The 18,743-nt window shown below is 40.3% G+C and overlaps 1 protein-coding gene across 3 annotated transcripts in view; it reads left to right on the top strand.

Annotated features, from left to right (window-relative positions):
• The window catches only part of ATP11A (ATPase phospholipid transporting 11A), a 46,800-nt gene extending 31,323 nt beyond the window's left edge, over window positions 1–15,477 (top strand). The window contains exons 15-17 of one of the 3 annotated variants that reach the window (XM_026647582.2): window positions 1,805–1,970; window positions 3,689–3,777; window positions 14,146–14,230. In XM_026647582.2, the coding sequence (XP_026503367.1) occupies window positions 1,805–1,970; window positions 3,689–3,766 (244 nt within the window). In that variant the 3' untranslated portion in view covers window positions 3,767–3,777; window positions 14,146–14,230. Of the gene's footprint in view, window positions 1–1,804; window positions 1,971–3,688; window positions 3,778–6,807; window positions 6,913–14,145 lie in introns of all 3 variants that reach the window. The other 2 variants (XM_026647577.1, XM_026647578.2) reach the window with 2 other exon arrangements.
• The last annotated feature ends 3,266 nt before the right edge of the window (window positions 15,478–18,743 follow it).

Genomic DNA, 18,743 nt, shown 5'->3' on the forward strand with positions numbered 1-18,743 from the left:
CACTGAGCAGTGGGCCTACCCTGTCTTTGGTCTTCCTCTTGCTTCTAGCTTGCAAGTCATGGGAGATTAGGCCTCAGCTGGAGTACTGTGTCCGATTTTGGTCACCAACGTATAGAAAGGATGTAGAGAAACTGGAAAGGATCCAGGGGCGAGCAACAAAGATGATCAAAGGGATGAAATGCAAGCCATGTGAACAAAGGCTGAAGGAACTGGGAATATTCTGTTCGGAAAAGAGGAGATTGAGGGAGGGACATGATAGCAGTCTTCAAATACTGGAAAGGCTGCTATAAAAAAAGACAGGAAAAAGCTGTTCTTTCTTGCCCCAGAGGGCAGGACAAGAGGCAATGGGTTCAAACTACAGCATAGCAGATTTTGAGTAAATCTCAGGGGAAACTTTCTAACCGTAAGAACGGTAGGACAATGGAACAGGCTGCCTAGGGAGGTAGTGGAAGCTCCTTCACTGGAGGTTTTCAAAAGGAGGCTGGATCGCCATCTGCCTTGGATGTCCCTTTAACCTTTGTTGATAAAAGTGACAATTGTTCCTTAGTCACGATGGCCATGCACAAGACAGGAAAACGTGGAGGTACAAAGAATGAGTCTGTGAGGGCCGCAGAGAAAATGAATGTACTGGGGAGCTGGACAAGGAAATATGTAGAGTCTGGGGATGTAGAAGGCATGAGATGGATGTGGGGGGAATGTGGGAGGCAGCAGGCAGACTGAGGAGGAATGCAGGAGAATGTGAGGAGGAGAAGACTATGAGGAGAAAGAGGGAAATATGGGGGGCAAATGAATGTAGGGAATAGATAGGGTACAGGAGCATACAGGGTGAATGAGAATAGGGCTGTTCCCTATCCTTTCAAAGGAGGGAGGGGGATAGAAAGGCAAGTTCCCCAAGCACCAGCAGATAGACAAGGGTAAGCGGAGCTCTCTCCGATTAGTGAACAGGGAGGCTACATTCTTGTGAGTGTATTTAAGGTTGAATTTTGACCCTGAGATAACATACAAGTTGCGGAGGGGAGGTGTTCGTCCCCCTAAAGGTGAAAACAATCAAAAAGCATGTGAAAATGTTGCATGTTTTTATATCCTAATTTTTAAGCCAATCACGATTGGGATATTTTGGGGGCATTAGGGGTCTGACTCATGATTTTTGAACATTTGGAGTTGTCAATATTGAGGATGAGTCTGGAACATTTGGAGGGGGAAGGAAGACCTGTTGAGTATCCCAGACCAGGCTGAAGTCTATTCTGTGGTTAATTTGGGGGCTGGAGTTGCCTGATAATCATTCTCCTTCCATGGCCAGAGGAAGAATGATTTAGGCTAAAATATTGTACAAACTACAGTGGTTTTGACACTAAGGGCTTGTCTACAGTTACCGTGGGACCCTGTAAATCAACCACAGATCGCTCTCCTGTTGACTTCTGTACTCCACCACATCGAGAAGAGTAAGTGGAGTCGACAGGAGAGCATCTCCCATCGACATCGCATAGTGTGGACCCCGTGGTAAGTAGATCTAAGCTACGTCGACTTGCGTTACGCTATTCACGTAGTGTAGACAAGGCCTAAGCCAGGCGAAAGGTGGAGGCCATTCGAACTAAGCTTGTCTGAGTTTTCTGGTTTGTTTGAATGTGAAATACAAAGTGAAACTCCAATAGATGAACTCCCACAAACTGAAAAGTGAACTCTGTGCAAATTGGAAACTGTTTCACACAACTCCGCTACTCCAGTTTTTATATTTAACAATGTTGGGAATTTTTTTCTTAGATGGTCCATTGAGGTTTAATTTCTTTTTTCTTTTTCCCACTAGGCCTTTTCTCAATTATCAGAGGATGTACTATGTTTTCATGCAGATGCTGTCTAGTGGTCCTGCATGGCTGGGTATCATTTTGCTCATAACTGTCAGCCTTCTTCCAGATGTACTCAAAAAGGTTTTATGCAGACAGTTGTGGCCCACAGCAACAGAAAGAACCCAGGTAAAAATATCTTTCTTAGTAGAGTTAGTGATATTTACTATGAATCCTTAAAAGTTAGAGCCCTCTAGCATTTTAGAAGCAATAAATGGAGAGAATAGAATGTTTAGTGATAAGTTTGTGTTAGTCATTTTCTTCAGTGTTGAAATTTCACTGTGAGAGCTTTTTGATCAACTCTTCATAAATTATAAGACTGTTGAGAAATAGTTGATGGTACTGATCCAGGCAGTTCATTACAGCTATATACAATGGAAAACCATGTAAAGGCATTTCCTGAGCACAAAATAAAACCAATAGCAAGAAGGCAAGTTTTTTGTAACCAAATCCAAAGTAACTCTTTGCAAAAGAAGTTCCACTCCAATATCAAGAGAAGACTATATGAATGTTTGTTTAATTAATCCATGATTTGTAAATTTAAAAATTAATATGCATATGACTAAGTAGTTTAATACTGCTAATTTATCACGTTACGTGACCCATGTAATCTAATCATTTCCTAGGAAACTATATTACTCTTGTTTGCTGTCTCTAGTGAGGCTGTGGCTTTTACAAAAATTCATGCATTTAAACCAGTTGTTCTCAACCTATTTACCATTTTGGGCCACATATGCAGCTCTCTCTGTGTTATGTGGGCTGCATCCACACAATATATATACTACCCATATAACGCAGAGGATATCACATTGGCCGCAGCTGTGTGATAATTGGGCTGCAAGTGGCCTGCAGGCCATGGGTTGAGAACCACTGATTTAAATGTTACTAATTCATAATGCTATTAGCTCTTTTCATCTATAGTTAAACTTATTTTTATTTTTGTTTCTTTCAATACTCTTTCTAGAATTAATATTCACATATATGAGATGCATATATTCACAGCATACTAAACTACAAACACACTGACATGCACTGTAGTCACATACAAAGACAAGCCTGTTTTCAGATCTCTACTTTCCCCATTCCTTTGATCAGCCAACAGGAAAAACTGCTGTATGGTGTCAATGCAAAACTCCCTTACTGATGAATGAGAATGGAGCCAAACTCAGGTTGTTTGGATGGTAGCCCACAGCACTACTGCCGAGGGCCATCAGGCCAGTTCCAACCTTAAAACTCTCATATCTGTAAGGCAACTCTCAATGCCATTATTCTACATTCCCTGTATGTATAAAACTATAATTGACCCATTTCAATAGGAAAACCAAGCTTGTAGGAATAGCAGAATATTGGAACAAGATTTCTGCACAGATCAGATTGTAGAATTTTTCCATTTGGACCTTTGAAGATAGGATTCTTCGGTATATGACTGCTACTTACAGAAGCTCACTATATCATCAGTTCTCTGATCTCTGTGTAGGCTGTGGGTGCTCGGGCTAAAAACTCTAAAGAGAGAGAATGAGGATGGGTTATAAAACAAAAAAATAAAAAGAGGGTGCGGGGAGGATGTATATCGAATGGCATTTCTCAGTGCCATTATGTGTTAATGTTGGAAAATGAACTAGCTGGAAAGCAGAGTGTGGGCTTAACAGTGGCAATGTTCATTTTTAATAAGGTCTAATATCTCTAGAAAATCTTTAGCTTTTAACCAGATTTATCCCTTGTATTTCTTTCTTCTCTCTCTCTCCTTCCTCCTATCTTCCAACCTGCTTTTGCCTAAATAACCACTACCTTGCTTTAAACATACATGATGTGCACGATTACTTCCTACAATCTTCTGGGGAAATCAGACTAAACATCAGTGCCTTTCTGTTGAGCAGTCCACCATCTTTATGCTTTCTCAGACTTCAAGCAGTCTAAGTTTCTAATGGAATAAAAGGTGATTTTTTTTCTGCCTTTCTGCATGCTTGGCCATTTCATTCAAAAGACAGTAGAAAGCTTAATTATCATCAAAACCTGTTTACTGTTATCATTGTCTCCACTTCTGACTCACATATAAACTACTATTCAGAATAGCTTTTTCCTCCTTGTGTTTATCCTAAAGTGTTTACATATCATTAGTGGTTATCTGAGTCATCTTTGTCACAGTCATTCAAATTTTAGGCAGTAATATTTCTGCTTCAGGAATCAAAGATCTGTGACTGTTTCCCTCCTTTTTGAAGCACTGATGTTTCTGTAGATGAATGCACATAGTGCTTGCATTGTAACTGACTAAGTTGACTGTTCACCACACAAAGAAGTGATAAAGCCCTTAAGCAAGATGATATTGGTTTTACCATTATTTCTAACTTAATAGAGAAATTATGGTATTAAGCCATTTAATGGCTCTTTTGTAATGTGTCTACTCCACTACCGTGGGGGAAAATGCTGCAACTCTGATCTTTTGTTCTGCAGCCATTATTTCCAGCAAAAATGTTTCTTTTTTTAAAGGAAATTTTCCTTGTATTCTACTTCACGGAATTCTATGCTGCTTTCTAGAAAGAAAAAAAAATCTATAAGATCAGAAATAACTGTTGAATTCAAAATATTTAAATTAACAAAAATGTAGGAAATAGATTAGTGAAAGATGCCCTTTTATAGACCAATTTAAGGTGAAATCATGTCCCCATTAAAGTCAATAGCAAAGCTCTCATTGACTTCAATGGGGCCAATCGCTATTGCAGATTTCATATTCATATTTTCTGACTGACCAACATAATAAATAGAATTTTTTTCTTTTCTTTTTTTTAAAAAGTGTTGTCATTTAAAAATGAGTTGTTGCATAAGTCACAGGGAGGACAAATGAAATTAATTTTGAAGTTCAAATTTTTGGCTAAAATTCTCTTCTAAATATGCTAGAATTGGTTTGAATTAGCAGCTTGAACAGCAATGATTTTTAGTTTTTGCATCCCTTCAAATGATAAAGCCTTCTTTATAATATAGTTTAGAGGGCTTCTGCAACAGCTGAAAATATACTGAACCAATTCTAGCTCTACAGAACTTTGTATTTCTAACCTAGAGATTATTTGTGTGGGTGAACAGCTATTTACCATCCATTACCATTAAAAAACATCATTTGAAGTCTGTCCCCGTTTGAAGTTCCATACCAGAGGGGGGTGTTTATGCTAGCTACCTTCCTTTGTTGGGATAAAACAATCAATGCTTCTGCAAAAGCTTTGGAGGAATCTATTGCTATGAGTAACTTTAGACCAAAACCGGCATGCACCTCTCAGACAAGTAGGCTCAATAATTACTGTGAGACTATTTGCCTGTGTGAGGCAAGCTGAATTTGGCCCTTTAATTTGAAATTACACGTGTATGGTGTTTTCTCTGTTATCTATCATACACTGTGGTCCTGTGTTATACCCAAATTGCATTAATTTATTACATTTCCACTACCATTATTCTTTCTTCCCTCTAACTAACAGCAGAAACATCTAATATCTGGCAACATTCATTTGAAAAATGCAAAAGCACGTCAAATGATCTTCTTCCCACTTTTTTATTGGCTCTGTAATTTTACATTTTTAACCCATTAAAAAAAAACAATACCTTTTCCCTTCCATTTGGTTGCTGACAGATATTTTCTCTTTAGTATTTTGCTTCAGTCCCAATCTCAGGTCATCCACCTTGTTATGAAATCTTTGCCTTTTGTTGTTTGTAGAGGAGCCAAAAATGGTACTTTGCTTTAGAAAGGAATAATGGGGACTCTACATACTTCCAGTTTCCTATGAGTATAGCCTGTTGAACTAGAGTGCTTTTATTACGTCAGTGACCAATAAACTATTATCTTTGTCAAGTCGTTGGCTTCTTCTCTTTTGAAAAAAAAGAGGACAGGATTCTGCTTTTGAAGAACTTGAATCCCATGACAACTACTGACCCTTTCCCTGTGTTGGAATGAGTAGTCTTCAAGGTGACCTCCTGTAGCACCAACCCTCATCAGTTTCAAGTGCAACTGCCTATTTCTTCAGTACAGAATCATTCTGCAAATAAGTAAAGGGGACCATTTGCTCTTTAATTTTGGTGGCTGAGCACTTTGAGCTGACATCTCATAAATAAGGCTACGAGTTTGTCACGGAGGTCATGAAAGTCACAGAATCCATGACTTCCAGGGGCCTCCATGACTTCAGCCTGCGGCGGCCGGAAACTACAGGATTTGTCTGAGCTCTGAGCCGCTGCTGGTGGGGGGGTATCCTGCAGCTCCTGAGCGGTGGGAGCCCCTGGGAGCGCCTGGCCACCGGAGCCACAGGTGGCGGGGACCCCGCGCAGCTCCAGCTGGAGCCCCTGCAGCTGTCCAGCTGCCACAGACGGTGTGGAGACTCCGCAGCTCCCCATTTTGTCACCAATGTTTTTAGTCAAAGTCATGGACAGATCATTGGCTTCCGTGAATTTTTCTTTATTGCCCGTGACCTTTTCTAAAAATATCCATGACAAAATCTTAGCCTTCCTCATAAATAAACATTCTACCAGCATAGCTAATAGCCTTGTTCCAGGACAGTTTTGACATTCTTATAGGCACTGTGCTCTCAAGTTATTTGATCATGTCATAAGGAAATCTCTTGTTAATACAAAGAACTTTTTCTGCTGTAATTAATAGTCAAAAGAGTGTGGCAGAACATATACACATTACTAGTTAGTTATGGTACACTGTATATATCTCTGAGAGAGTGATTAGTATTCTATCAGTGGAGTTCAAAATGGGATTAAAGCCATTCTGAGTGGGCAGTATGGCTCAAGGAATTAACCCCAGGATTAGGAATCTACATTTTGATTTAAACCTAACTTTTAAAAAAAATCTATATTGGAAAATTTTATTGCTTTATATGACCTTGATACAACAGTTAGATTTTTATTCTTTACATCTTGAGAAATTCACTCATTTCCCTCATGTATTCAGCAGTAGTCTCAGTGTTTTTCCTCATCCTTGCAGAAGAGTATGAAACATAAAACAACTCTAAATGCACTGGCGAACAGCGATGGGCCACTTCTTGAAGGAACTCTTTCAGCTTCCGAGGCATAATTAGATCAATGCTAGGTAACAGTATTGCACATGTTGCCAGTTTGGAGTCATTTCTATTGGTGTGCTGTGCTATTTACAACTAAAACTATTTCCTCCAGAGTTTTTGTTGTGCCTTACCAGTTTTGATATATAATATCATGACCATTTTCTTAGAGATCCAAGTTTTTGTATGATGTATGTCATATCACAGGTAAGGTGTTTTTGTCTCAGACACGTAATAGTAAAAGGCCCTGATCCTGCAAAGCAATCTGCCTGCATGGATCCATACACCCACAGGGGGTTCCATTGAAGAGGATTGGGTTTAAGAGATTAAGTATTGTATGACAATTGCTTTCATATTTATAAACTACTTGTTCTCATGCTATATCTTGGGTGCTGAATACATAGTATACAGAGAAATAATACTTATCCATTAGCAGTTTATTCGTCATAGCCCAGGTTCTTCTCAGACACATGTATAGACCAAATGCAGACAAAACAAGATGTTAGACATACAGAGTCTTAAAATGCTGTAGGTATTACTGAAAACTCAAACATGGAGCTCCATGTATTATGTCTCTTGTGTGATATATATTCTTGGATGAAAAACTGCATTAGAATGGCATTAAGATTGAAAGTACATAGCAGTAATTTTATGGTTAAAAAAAAAATCACACGGGAATTTTGTAATTATCTCCAAAACAGGCATTAAAAACCCAGAAAATTTGGAGTTTAACATGTTTCGATTTCTTTTAAGTTTAAGGTTAAGGTACAGAAAAGCATAGTTAAAGCACAGGAAGAACCTTAATTCTGCCCTGTGGTGACACTATGCAATAACGCTATAGTTACAATTAATGCATTATTCTAGTGTCTGGGGTCCGTGATTAGATTAAACTGCCTTTCAGGCTTTTTCTGTCCCGGTGTCACTACAGAAGTCACCATGGGGAACCTGTGAGGGGGGTCAGGAAGGGTGAGTGGAAATATAGAGGGTGCAGGAGTGTTCATTGGCCTTCAAGGATAGTTGTGGGAGAGAGTGTTATGTATGAGAAGGATCTTGTTTTGAGGAGACCAGGGGTATGTCTACACTACGAAATTAGGTCGAATTTATAGAAGTCGGTTGTTTAGAAATCGTTTTTATAAGGTCGATTGTGTGTGTCCCCACACAAAATGTTCTAAGTGCATTAAGTCGGCGGACTGCGTCCACAGTACTGAGGCTAGCGTCGACTTCTGGAGCATTGCACTGTGGTAGCTATCCCACAGTTCCCGCAGTCTCTGCCGCCCATTGGAATTCTGGGTTGAGATCCCAATGCCTGATGGGGCAAAAACAGTGTCGCGGGTGATTCTGGGTACATGTCGTCAGGCCCCACCCTCCCTCCCTCCCTGCTGTGAAAGCAACGGCAGACAATCGTTTCGCGCCTTTTTTCAGCCCAGATGCCATAGCACTGGGATCATGGAGCCCGCTCAGATCACCGCGGCAATTATGAGCACTTTAAACAGCACGTGCATTATCCTGGAGTATATACAGGACCAGAACCTGCCAAGGCAAAACCAGGCAAGGAGGTGACGGCAGCGCGGCGACAAGAGTGATGAGGAAATAGACATGGACATAGACCTCTCACAAAGTACGGGCCCCAGCAATGTGCAAATTATGGTGTTAATGAGGCAGGTTCATGCCGTGGAACGCCGATTCTGGGCCAGGGAAGCACAGACTGGTGGGACCGCATAGTATTGCAGGTGTGGGACGATTCCCAGTGGCTACAAAACTTTCGCATGCGTAAGGGCACTTTCATGGAACTTTGTGAGTTGCTTTCCCCTGCCCTGAAGCACCAGAATACCAAGATGAGAGCAGCCCTCACAGAAGTGAGTGGTGATAGCCCTGTGGAAGCTTGCAACACCAGACAGCTACCAGTCAGTCGGGAATCAATTTGGAGTGGGTAAATCTACTGTGGGGGCTGCTGTGATGCAAGTAGCCAAAGCAATCAAAGAGCTGCTGGTATCAAGGGTAGTGACTCTGGGGAAACGTGCAGGTCGTAGTGGATGGCTTTGCTGCAATGGGATTCCCTAACTGTGGTGAGGTGATAGATGGAACCCATATCCCTATCTTCGCACCGGAGCACCAAGCCAGCGAGTACATAAACTGCAAGGGGTACTTTTCAATGCTGCTGCAAGCACTGGTGGATCACAAGGGACGTTTCACTAACATCAACGTGGGATGGCCGGGAAAGGAACATGATGCTTGCGTCTTCAGGAACTCTGGTCTGTTTCAAAAGCTGCAGGAAGGGACTTTCTTCCCAGACCAGAAAATAACCATTGGGCATGTTGAAATGCCTATAGTTATCCTTGGGGACCCAGCCTACCCCTTAATGCCATGGCTCATGAAGCCGTACACAGGCAGCCTGGACAGTAGTCAGGACCTGTTCAACTATAGGCTGAGCAAGTGCAGAATGGTGGTAGAATGTGCATTTGGACGTTTAAAAGCACGCTGGCGCAGTTTACTGACTCGGATAGACCTCAGCGAAACCAATATTCCCATTGTTATTACTGCTTGCTGCATGCTCCACAATATCTGTGAGAGTAAGGGGGAGACATTTATGGCGGGGTGGGAGGTTGAAGCAAATCGCCTGGCCGCTGATTACGCGCAGCCAGACACCAGGGCGGTTAGAAGAGCACAGCAGGGCATGGTGCGCATCAGAGAAGCTTTGAAAACCAGTTTCATGACTGGCCAGGCTACGGTGTGAAAGTTATGTTTGTTTCTCCTTGATGACCCTCCCCCAGTTCACTCTTCTTCCCTGTAAGCTAACCACCCTCCCCTCCCCCCTTCGATCACCGCTTGCAGAGGCAATAAAGTCATTGTTACTTCACATTCATGCATTCTTTATTAATTCATCACACAAATAGGGGGATAACTGCCAAGGTAGCCCGGGAGGGGTGGAGGAGGAGGGAAGCGCCGGGTGGGGTGGGGGAGGAGATAAGGACAAGGACACACTGCACTTTAAAACTTTACAACTTATTGAAGGTCAGCCTTCTGTTGCTTGGGCAATCCTCTGGGGTGGAGTGGCTGGGTGGCCGGAGGCCCCCCCACTGCGTTCTTGGGCATCTGGGTGAGGAGGCAATGGAACTTGGGGAGGAAGGCTGTTGGTTACACAGGGGCTGTAGCGGCGGTCTGTGCTCCTGCTGCCTTTTCTGCAGCTCAACCATACGCTGGAGCATATCAGTTTGATGCTCCAGCAGCCGGAGCATCGACTCTTGCCTTCTGTCAGCAAGCTGACGCCACCTATCCTCTTCAGCCCGCCACTTGCTCTCTTCAGCCCGCGATTCAGCCCGCCACATCTCCTCGCGTTCATATAGTGCTTTCCTGCACTCTGACATTGTCTGCCTCCACGCATTCTGTTGTGCTCTGTCAGCATGGGAGGACATCTGGAGCTCCGAGAACATGTCATCCTGAGTGCGCCTTTTTCGCCTTCTAATCTTCACTAGCCTCTGCGAAGGAGAAACATTTGCAGCTGGTGGAGGAGAAGGGAGAGGTGGTAGTTAAAGAGAACAATGGGTACACTCTTTCACGTTAAATCTTGCTATTCACATTACACAGCACATGTGCTTTCGTTACAAGGTCGCATTTTTCCTCTTATATTGAGTGCCTGCCGGTTTGGTGTGAGAGATCACTCACGCAGTGCCAGGCAACAGATTTCGGCTCGCAGGCAGCCATGGTAAGCCACAGTCTTTTGGCTTTTTTAACCTTCTTAACATGTGGGAATGGTTTCAAACAGTAGCGCCCTCATTTCCCATACCAAGCACCCGTTGGGTTGGCCATTTAAAATGGGTTTGCAATTTAAAAGGAGGGGCTGCGGTTTCCGGGTTAACCTGCAGCACAAACCCAACTAACCCCCCTCCCATCCCCCCCACACCCAATTCTCTGGGATGATCACTAACAGCGGGGAACATTTCTGTTCAGCAGAGCAGGAACGGGCACCTCTGAACGTCCCCTTAATAAAATCACCCTATTTCAACCAGGTGACCGTGAATGATATCACTCTCCTGAGGATAACAAAGAGAGATAAGGAATGGATGTTGTCTGCATGCCAGCAAACACCGGGACCATACGCTGCCATGCTTTGTTATGCAATGATTCCAGACTACGTGCTACTGGTCTGGCATGGTAAAGTGTCCTACCATGGAGGACGGAATAAGGCAGCCCTCCCCAGAAACTTTTTGCAAAGGCTTTGGGAGTACATGAAGGAGAGCTTTCTGGAGATGTCCCTGGAGGATTTCCGCTCCATCCCCATACACATTAACAGACTTTTCCAGTAACTGTACTGGCCGCGAATGCCAGGGCAAATTAATCATTAAACACGCTTGCTTTTAAACCATGTGTAATATTTACAAAGGTACACTCACCAGAGGTGCCTTGTGTGCCCTCAGGGTCTGGGAGCACGCCTTGGGTGGGTTCGGGGTAACTGGTTCCAGGCCCAGGGTGAAAAACATATCCTGGCTGTTGGGGAAACCAGTTTCTCCGCTTCCTTGCTGTGAGCTATCTTCAATGTCTTCATCATTATCTTCCTTGTCCCCAAAACCCGCGTCCGTGTTTCGTGATTCTCCATTGATGGAGTTAAAGCACAGGGTTGGGGTAGTGGTGGCTGCACCCCCTAGCATGGCATGCAGCTCAGCGTAGAAGCAGCATGTCTGCGGCTCTGCCCCGGACCTTACGTTTGCCTCTCTGGTTTTGTGGTAGGCTTGCCTTAGCTCCTTAATTTTCACGCAGCACTGCTGTGCGTCCCTGTTATGGCCTCTGTCCTTGATGCCCTTTGAGACTTTTTCTAATGTTTTGGCATTTCGTTTACTGCTACGGAGTTCAGCTATCACTGATTCATCTCCCCATATGGTGAGCAGATCCCGTACCTCTCATTTGGTCCATGCTGGAGCTCTTTTGCGATCCTGCGACTCCATCATGGTTATCTGTACTGATGAGCTCTGCGTGTTCACCTGGGCTCTCCACCACGCTGGGCAAACAGGAAATTCAAAATTTCGCGGGCCTTTTCCTGTCTACCTGGCCAGTGCATCTGAGTTGAGAGCGCTGTCCAGAGCGGTCACAATGGAACACTCTGGGATAGCTCCCAGAGGCCAATACCATCGAATTTTGTCCCCACTACCCCAAATCTGACCCGGAAAGGCCGGTTTCAGTGCTAATCCCCTCGTCGGAGGTGGATTAAAGAAATCGATTTAAAGAGCCCTTTAAGTTGAAAAAAAGGGCTTCGTCGTGTGGACGGGTCCAGGTTTAAATCAAGGTAACGCTGCTAAATTCGACCTAAAATCGTAGTGTAGACCAGGCCCAGGGCTATGTATCAAGCAGGGACCTGGAGTGGGGACAGAATTCCTGTGTGCCCAGAGCCAGAGTGTTTTCCCATGGTACTACTGAAAAAGCAGCATAGGGTCATGAGCTCTTCAAGCACAAAGACGTTGAGACTCAGCACCTGGGTCTCCAGTCTCATTAATACCAGTTGTCTTACCCAAACAAACTCCCACCTGTACCAACGAATACACCTTGCTTCCCACTTTACCTCTTCCCATGGTCATCTCACCATTTCCTGACACCAGAAAACAACCATGTGGGTAATCAAGGGGAGGAAGGTCAGAGTGACAGTGTGTGAAGAGAGTGATGGGGTGTGGAGGAGCCAAAGGGAGGCATGCAGGGAAGTGGGCTGCGGGGGGGTGGGGAGGCAGCGGTTTTTTTAGATAACTTGTAGCCCTGCAGAGCAAAAAACAGACGCTTTATACCATTCTTAGGGGAGTTTCCCAGTTTTGCACTGTAGACACACACAACTTGTTTCTAGCCCTGGACAATCCCAAAATAGACCTTGAGCTCATGACATTTTATGTATAGAACACATCATTTTTAGAGGTATTTAGGGTAACTGGCTTTGTGGGTTGAGGGATATGAAATATAGTTCCTGTATACTTTTTTTTAAAATCCTTTAAAAACATTTATAAAATGCTTTCCCATAAGATGCAATGTATACTTATCTGTTTTTTTCCTTCTTAATTAATGCCTGTATTTGGTCTATATATGTTAAAAAGATTCTGGGCTATATTAAATACCCCTCTGCTGAATAATTCCCTGTATTTGTCTCACGGTTTGTCTTCAGAGAGTGATTATACTGTGGAGTTAAAAAGTGACCCTTATTGCTGCCCTTGAGCATATACAAGTAGTATTTGAGGGATGTGATTGTTATGAAAGAAATAATGTCTCAGGCAGCTTTTATAAACACAAAGGGGGTGAAATGACTAACATTGATGTTTTTACCTCCTTTTGCCATTTTTTGTTTTAAACAGAGGAGGTAGGTTTTATTAATGGTTTGTTAATTTATTAATGGTTTATTCATTACTCATGAGAAAGTGACTGATAGCATTGGCTTGAATATTACTTAAGGTTTATTTTCCTCTCTATCATATAGCTTCTTTAACCCATAAATATTAGTTATATGTGCATTTGCAGAGGAGAATAGACCACTGCTTTGGGAAGGCCCAAAGCAAATTTCCCCTCAGTTAGTGCACATGTACTTCAGTCTTGTCATGCAATACTGCTATTATTGTAGTCTTGAGTATTTCCTGGGTAGATATTACCCATTGTGCTAGGTTATGGGGTGATTTTATAGCATAGATAAATGTTAATGGAAGATTAGACTAAGATAATATTGTGATGTGTGGTATAAATTGCCTTAATAGATCCATATGTAACCCAAGCAAGATCTGAAGAAGTAAAGAGCTAGTGCATTTAACCCCACTGTGCATTCTCATCAATTAACATAAACTAGTTGAGGAGAATTCTCTCTCTTTGGAAATGCTGGACAAAACATATGAAATTATTCTGGCCTTTTAAAAATTCCTGCTCCACTGATAAAAGGTCAAGGATTAAAAGATATTTAAATCAATATAGCAAAATATAATGTAAACTGGTAATAATTCTCAAATTGAAAATGATCCTTCTAATCCATACTCTGTTCTTTAATGAGCACATTATCAACTTCATGTATGAAGAATAGCTGGCTCGCTAATCTCTAAATCTAATGTAAAATTAATCATGTAGAAATTGGTTAATTGCTCATCACTTTGGGATTGCCCCTTTGATTGAAACAAACAAGCCAGACAATGGTGCTCTTGTGAGCAGTATGTGTGTGCCAAAGGCATAGTGCCTCTCTGAAATGACATTTTTTTAGGATATTTAGCTATTTTATTGTCCACTTACTGTGTATTATTTCTTTGTTTTCTTGACAGATTATGTCCAGGCACTGTTGGGACCACATTTCAGAATTCACACCTCTTGCCTCTCTGAAAAACCCAAAATATAGGAGCAATTCCCCAGCCAGGAGGTCTAATTCTCATTCTAAAAAAAGGATGTTTACGCACTGGAGAGGCAATGATTATTCAATACTTCCATCTATCTTTGGCTATTCAAATAACCGTTGCAATTCCAGTGCAAGATACTGCTACAGTGGGTCAGGTTTGGAAACATCCGTATGACAGATCACCAATTCAAGCCTTTAAGAACTGCATTTTTCTTTCTTTTTTTGCAAAAACAGGAAACATGTCACAGAACTGTACTAAAATACACTTGGCTTTTCCTGTCTGAAATAATGTTCAGACAAATAGGATCAAGAGCTATAAGTATGAATCTTTCCAGGCCTGTTGGCCCCTTTTTTATGTTTTGAACTGCTGCAGCAATGAACAATCCGCACAGTCTGGTACTGTGAGACTGATAACACTAGAAATTCTCTTCATGCTGTGTCAAGACGTTTGTGCGTTTGTTGCTTCTGTTGTCATTAGTCATTTTCTGTATTACTTGAAGTGTATAGTTTTAGTCAATGACCTACATTTTGAGATCAACAGTTTCAATTTTCAGCCAGAAGCAATGACCTCAGATAACTCCAGTGAAAGTCACTTAAAGAATATTTAACAAGTGCTGCTTCTGATTTTCCTCTGTACTTTTTTCTTTCTTTGCTCTTTCTGTAGAACAAACTGGTGTTTCCTCTGTGCAAATCTGCTTTCAAGAAACACTCTCTACTATTCACTTCCTTGTAAGTGGCCAAATCAGGGCTAGTATGGTTTTAAGTTAGTTTCCCCTGTAGAAAGGTAGACAAAATACATTTTGCTTAGACTAGAGACACACCATATGGAGTCAAGCTGGCTGTCAAATACATAAAACCATCATTATTGATATTTACTCAGTTACTGAATTTAAGAATTTAGCCTAAAATGTCTGAATTTAAGAATAAATTAACCAGTGTTCCTATCACCTAGCTACCTCTCTGGAAAAGTGTATGTGCATGATTCTAAAGTATACATATTAGAAAGTATTGGTGGGTTAAGCTTTTTCCTGTCAATGATAGGAAATAGTTGTTCATAACCAATCTTTTATGCTACTCAAATAGGATTTTTTTAATATCTCCATTTTTGGTCTTTGATTCTTATTTTAACTTAATGGCTAATGGATCCACTATATGTATCTCATTATGAAGAAGCCAGTATACGTTTGTTAGTCTTTTGAGACATGACCACTAGATGGCATGTGTCTATTACTATCAGGGCCGGCTCCAGCATTTCTGCCGCCCCAAGCGAAAAAAAAAAAAAAAAAAGCCGCGATTGGCGGCCGCAGTTCAGCGGCAGGTCCTTCGCTCCTAGAGGGAGTGAGGGACCTGCCGCCCCCGAATTGCCGGAGGTGCCGCCCCTCTCCCTTGGCCGCCCCAAGCACCTGCTTGTTAAGCTGGTGCCTGGAGCCAGCCCTGATTACTGTGGGTTAAAACATATTTCTGGTAGAAATGAGTCTGACTACAAGATGTATGAATTATTTAAAGCATTACAGCCAGCTTGTGCTTCCAATTTCTCTGCAGCATTAATTTTACCTTGCACTGGTTTTACTTAGATATGTACTTGCTTGGTTTTTGTCCAGTGTTTTATTTGGGGTGTAAAAATGCTTCAAGATTTAATCTAACACTGATCAATTTTAATGTACCCATAGTTAATAACAGATTAACAAGCATTTCCATGAATGCTTCTGGCAGGCCATTAGTTAAAAGTTTATTTCTAAATGGAAACTAAGTTTTTGGGATGAGAGCTGCTGCCTTTATTAGAAAACTTGACCAAGGCATTGTTTGCAGACTTTTTAATGCTGTAGGTAAGGGGGGAAAGGGGAGGATTTCATTTTGTGTAAAATAACTTAGAAATACATGTTTTTTAAAATAAAAGTAAAATCAATTCACTAGGAAACGTTTCACACAAACATTTCCAATGAACTCTTCATAAGAACCAGTGACCTACTGTTAAGAAACACTGGGAAAAACAGCTAGAATTTTTAAAAAGTGAATTGTGAAAACTTCATTATACCAAAGATTAGAGAGAAGAAGAGAAAAGTCTGACAACCTCATTCATTGCCCTAAAGAATGATATTAGGGCATCTTTACCATTTAATATGTAGCAGTTTTCAGTTTCAAACAATGCCATCATATTGGTCACATACTGTAATATTAATAAATATAAATATATTTATATTTGCCATTGCATACTTGAATGTCGGTCAGTTAGAACTGTCCCCTACATAAAACACTGGTGTATATATTTTTTAAATAATCTTATATGGGTATAAGTTTTATACCAGTAGTAGTGACAAATTTCCTGTGTGCAGTTAACAAATTATTTGTAATGTATTTTTTAGAAATCTTAAAATTGCCTTTGCACTGAAATATTTTTCATACAATAGCTATTTATAGGTCTGGTTTATGCATACATCTGTTAACACACCATTTTTATTATTTTTAAATATCTGTTTTGAAGGCTCTTTTAATATTTTTGAGTTTTGGCCACTTAAATTTTAGCTGACAGAGGAATTGTGGTTGAATGTTAAAATTCTAAAGAATGTTTAAATTAGAAATTTAGGTCTCTTGCTCTATCAGTCTCACCCAAACTACTGATGTTTTGGTGCTGTTTATTATAGTAGTGATTAGTGTGATACATTTTCTGCTTATATACTATTACTCTCACTTTTTTTATTCTGTAAAGCCTCATCCTTTTTGATTTTTTTTCTCATTTCCATCCTTCAGCCTTAAATAAGAAGACTCTTGCTTGATCTTGAAAATGCTTCATTCCTGCGCTGCCTACTAACAAAACAGTTTACTGCAACCTTCTTACAGCCCAACTCTTACCTAGAAATCATTGACAGAGATTTTATACAGGCTGAAACACTTTGTGTTTGGGGAGTTGTTTAAAGGACAAAATAGTTTTTTTTTAAATATGTCATTTTCAGGAGAGAGAGAGATGTTTTGCATTTACTAAGTCAGAGCAGAAATATCTATTTAAAACTTTTAATTAAATAATTGTACTAGATTTATCTGCAAAAATATGCCATCTAAATGAAAAAGGCATATGTTCTCAAAATTAATTGACACTTGATACATCTTTGTTTCAGTCCCTTGTTACTATTGCCAACCTAGTCCAGTGCAGCAGATGTTAAACTCAAGAGTTTCATTGTAAATGGATCAGATAGGACACACATGTAAATGTAAGTTATATCTAAATAACATTAGAAGGAGTATTATTAATGGGACATGGTCATTTTATGGACTTTTGTTTGATGAAAGAAATTTCAAGAAGAAGATAAGAACAATCTATATAACTTCTTCACTTGCCTTGTTTAAATTGTTGCAGCTTTAACAACAAAATATCTCCATAACTGCTTTTATAAATGTATTGGAATTGGTAGGCACCAACCAAATGTTTGTGAAGACTTAGAAAGTATTTCAAGCTTCTTAGCTACTGAAGTTCATGTATTCCTGCAGTGAGTAGTAGCAAAATACTAGAATCATTTTCATTGTATGGTACACAATAATTAATATTGTTTGTTCAACCGCTTAATATAAAAGCTTACAGTTTACTTTCTTGCTTGCATTAGCCTGTTTGTCTTGATCCCACTGGCTTGCAAGTATAAAAGGAAACAAGTTTAATTGAGGAACTGCACTATTTTGGAACGCCAGTGGGATCATTGTGATCATGCTATTGTCTGTTAACAAAGCTTTAATGGAAATTTGTCAAAGTATTATGAAAATGTAAGTATACATGATTCTACTTTGCAGAATAATCTAAAAATCAGTTTATGTAGCTTTAATTTTTTACCATATGAAAATATACAGACTTTAAAATGTGGTGTTTCTGACTTGTTATATTGTATGCATATACGTACTGTCACTTAAAATGTCCTCATTATATAATGTAAAGTAGAAGCTGCAAAAGTGCTATTGGGAATCGGGGGAGTTGTTATCAGTGCATTAAACATTAAAGATGTCTGTAGTTATCTGCACCAAATACTGACATTTATTTTTAATTGTACAATGATAGGTGCATTTATCTGAAAATAAATCAGCCTTCAAATCTAACGTTTAGATTATCCTATAACACTTCATTCACCTGACCTAAACAGTCAAATAATCATACATTACTGTAAAGTTTATTTTCAATGCTATTTTTAACTTTCATTTCTATAGATACCCACACATAACTTGTTTATGTATACTCATTCATATTTTGGACATTTCCATAGACTATATAAGCAGGAGATACGAATCTGTTTGCAATAAAATAAAATTTAAAAACTGGTTTAGCTTGTTGATAAGCAATTAAAATCATTTAAGGGTCAATATGAAATGATTTCTTATTAACCTGTAATAAACTGTAAGTAGATAATAGAATAATAAAGTAGTGTTTGAATCTGTTACTGATATGTTTGTACTCACATTTTATTTTAGTCGTCTGATTGTGCCAGCTTCAGTGAGCTTTGTTCATCATGACCAAGACTTTTTTCTTTCACAGTAGTTTGAAAAAGGTGT

The sequence above is a fragment of the Terrapene carolina genome, unplaced genomic scaffold (genome assembly GCF_002925995.2).
Source record: "Terrapene carolina triunguis isolate 2854851 unplaced genomic scaffold, T_m_triunguis-2.0 Scaffold21, whole genome shotgun sequence".
Lineage (NCBI taxonomy): Eukaryota > Metazoa > Chordata > Testudines > Emydidae > Terrapene > Terrapene triunguis.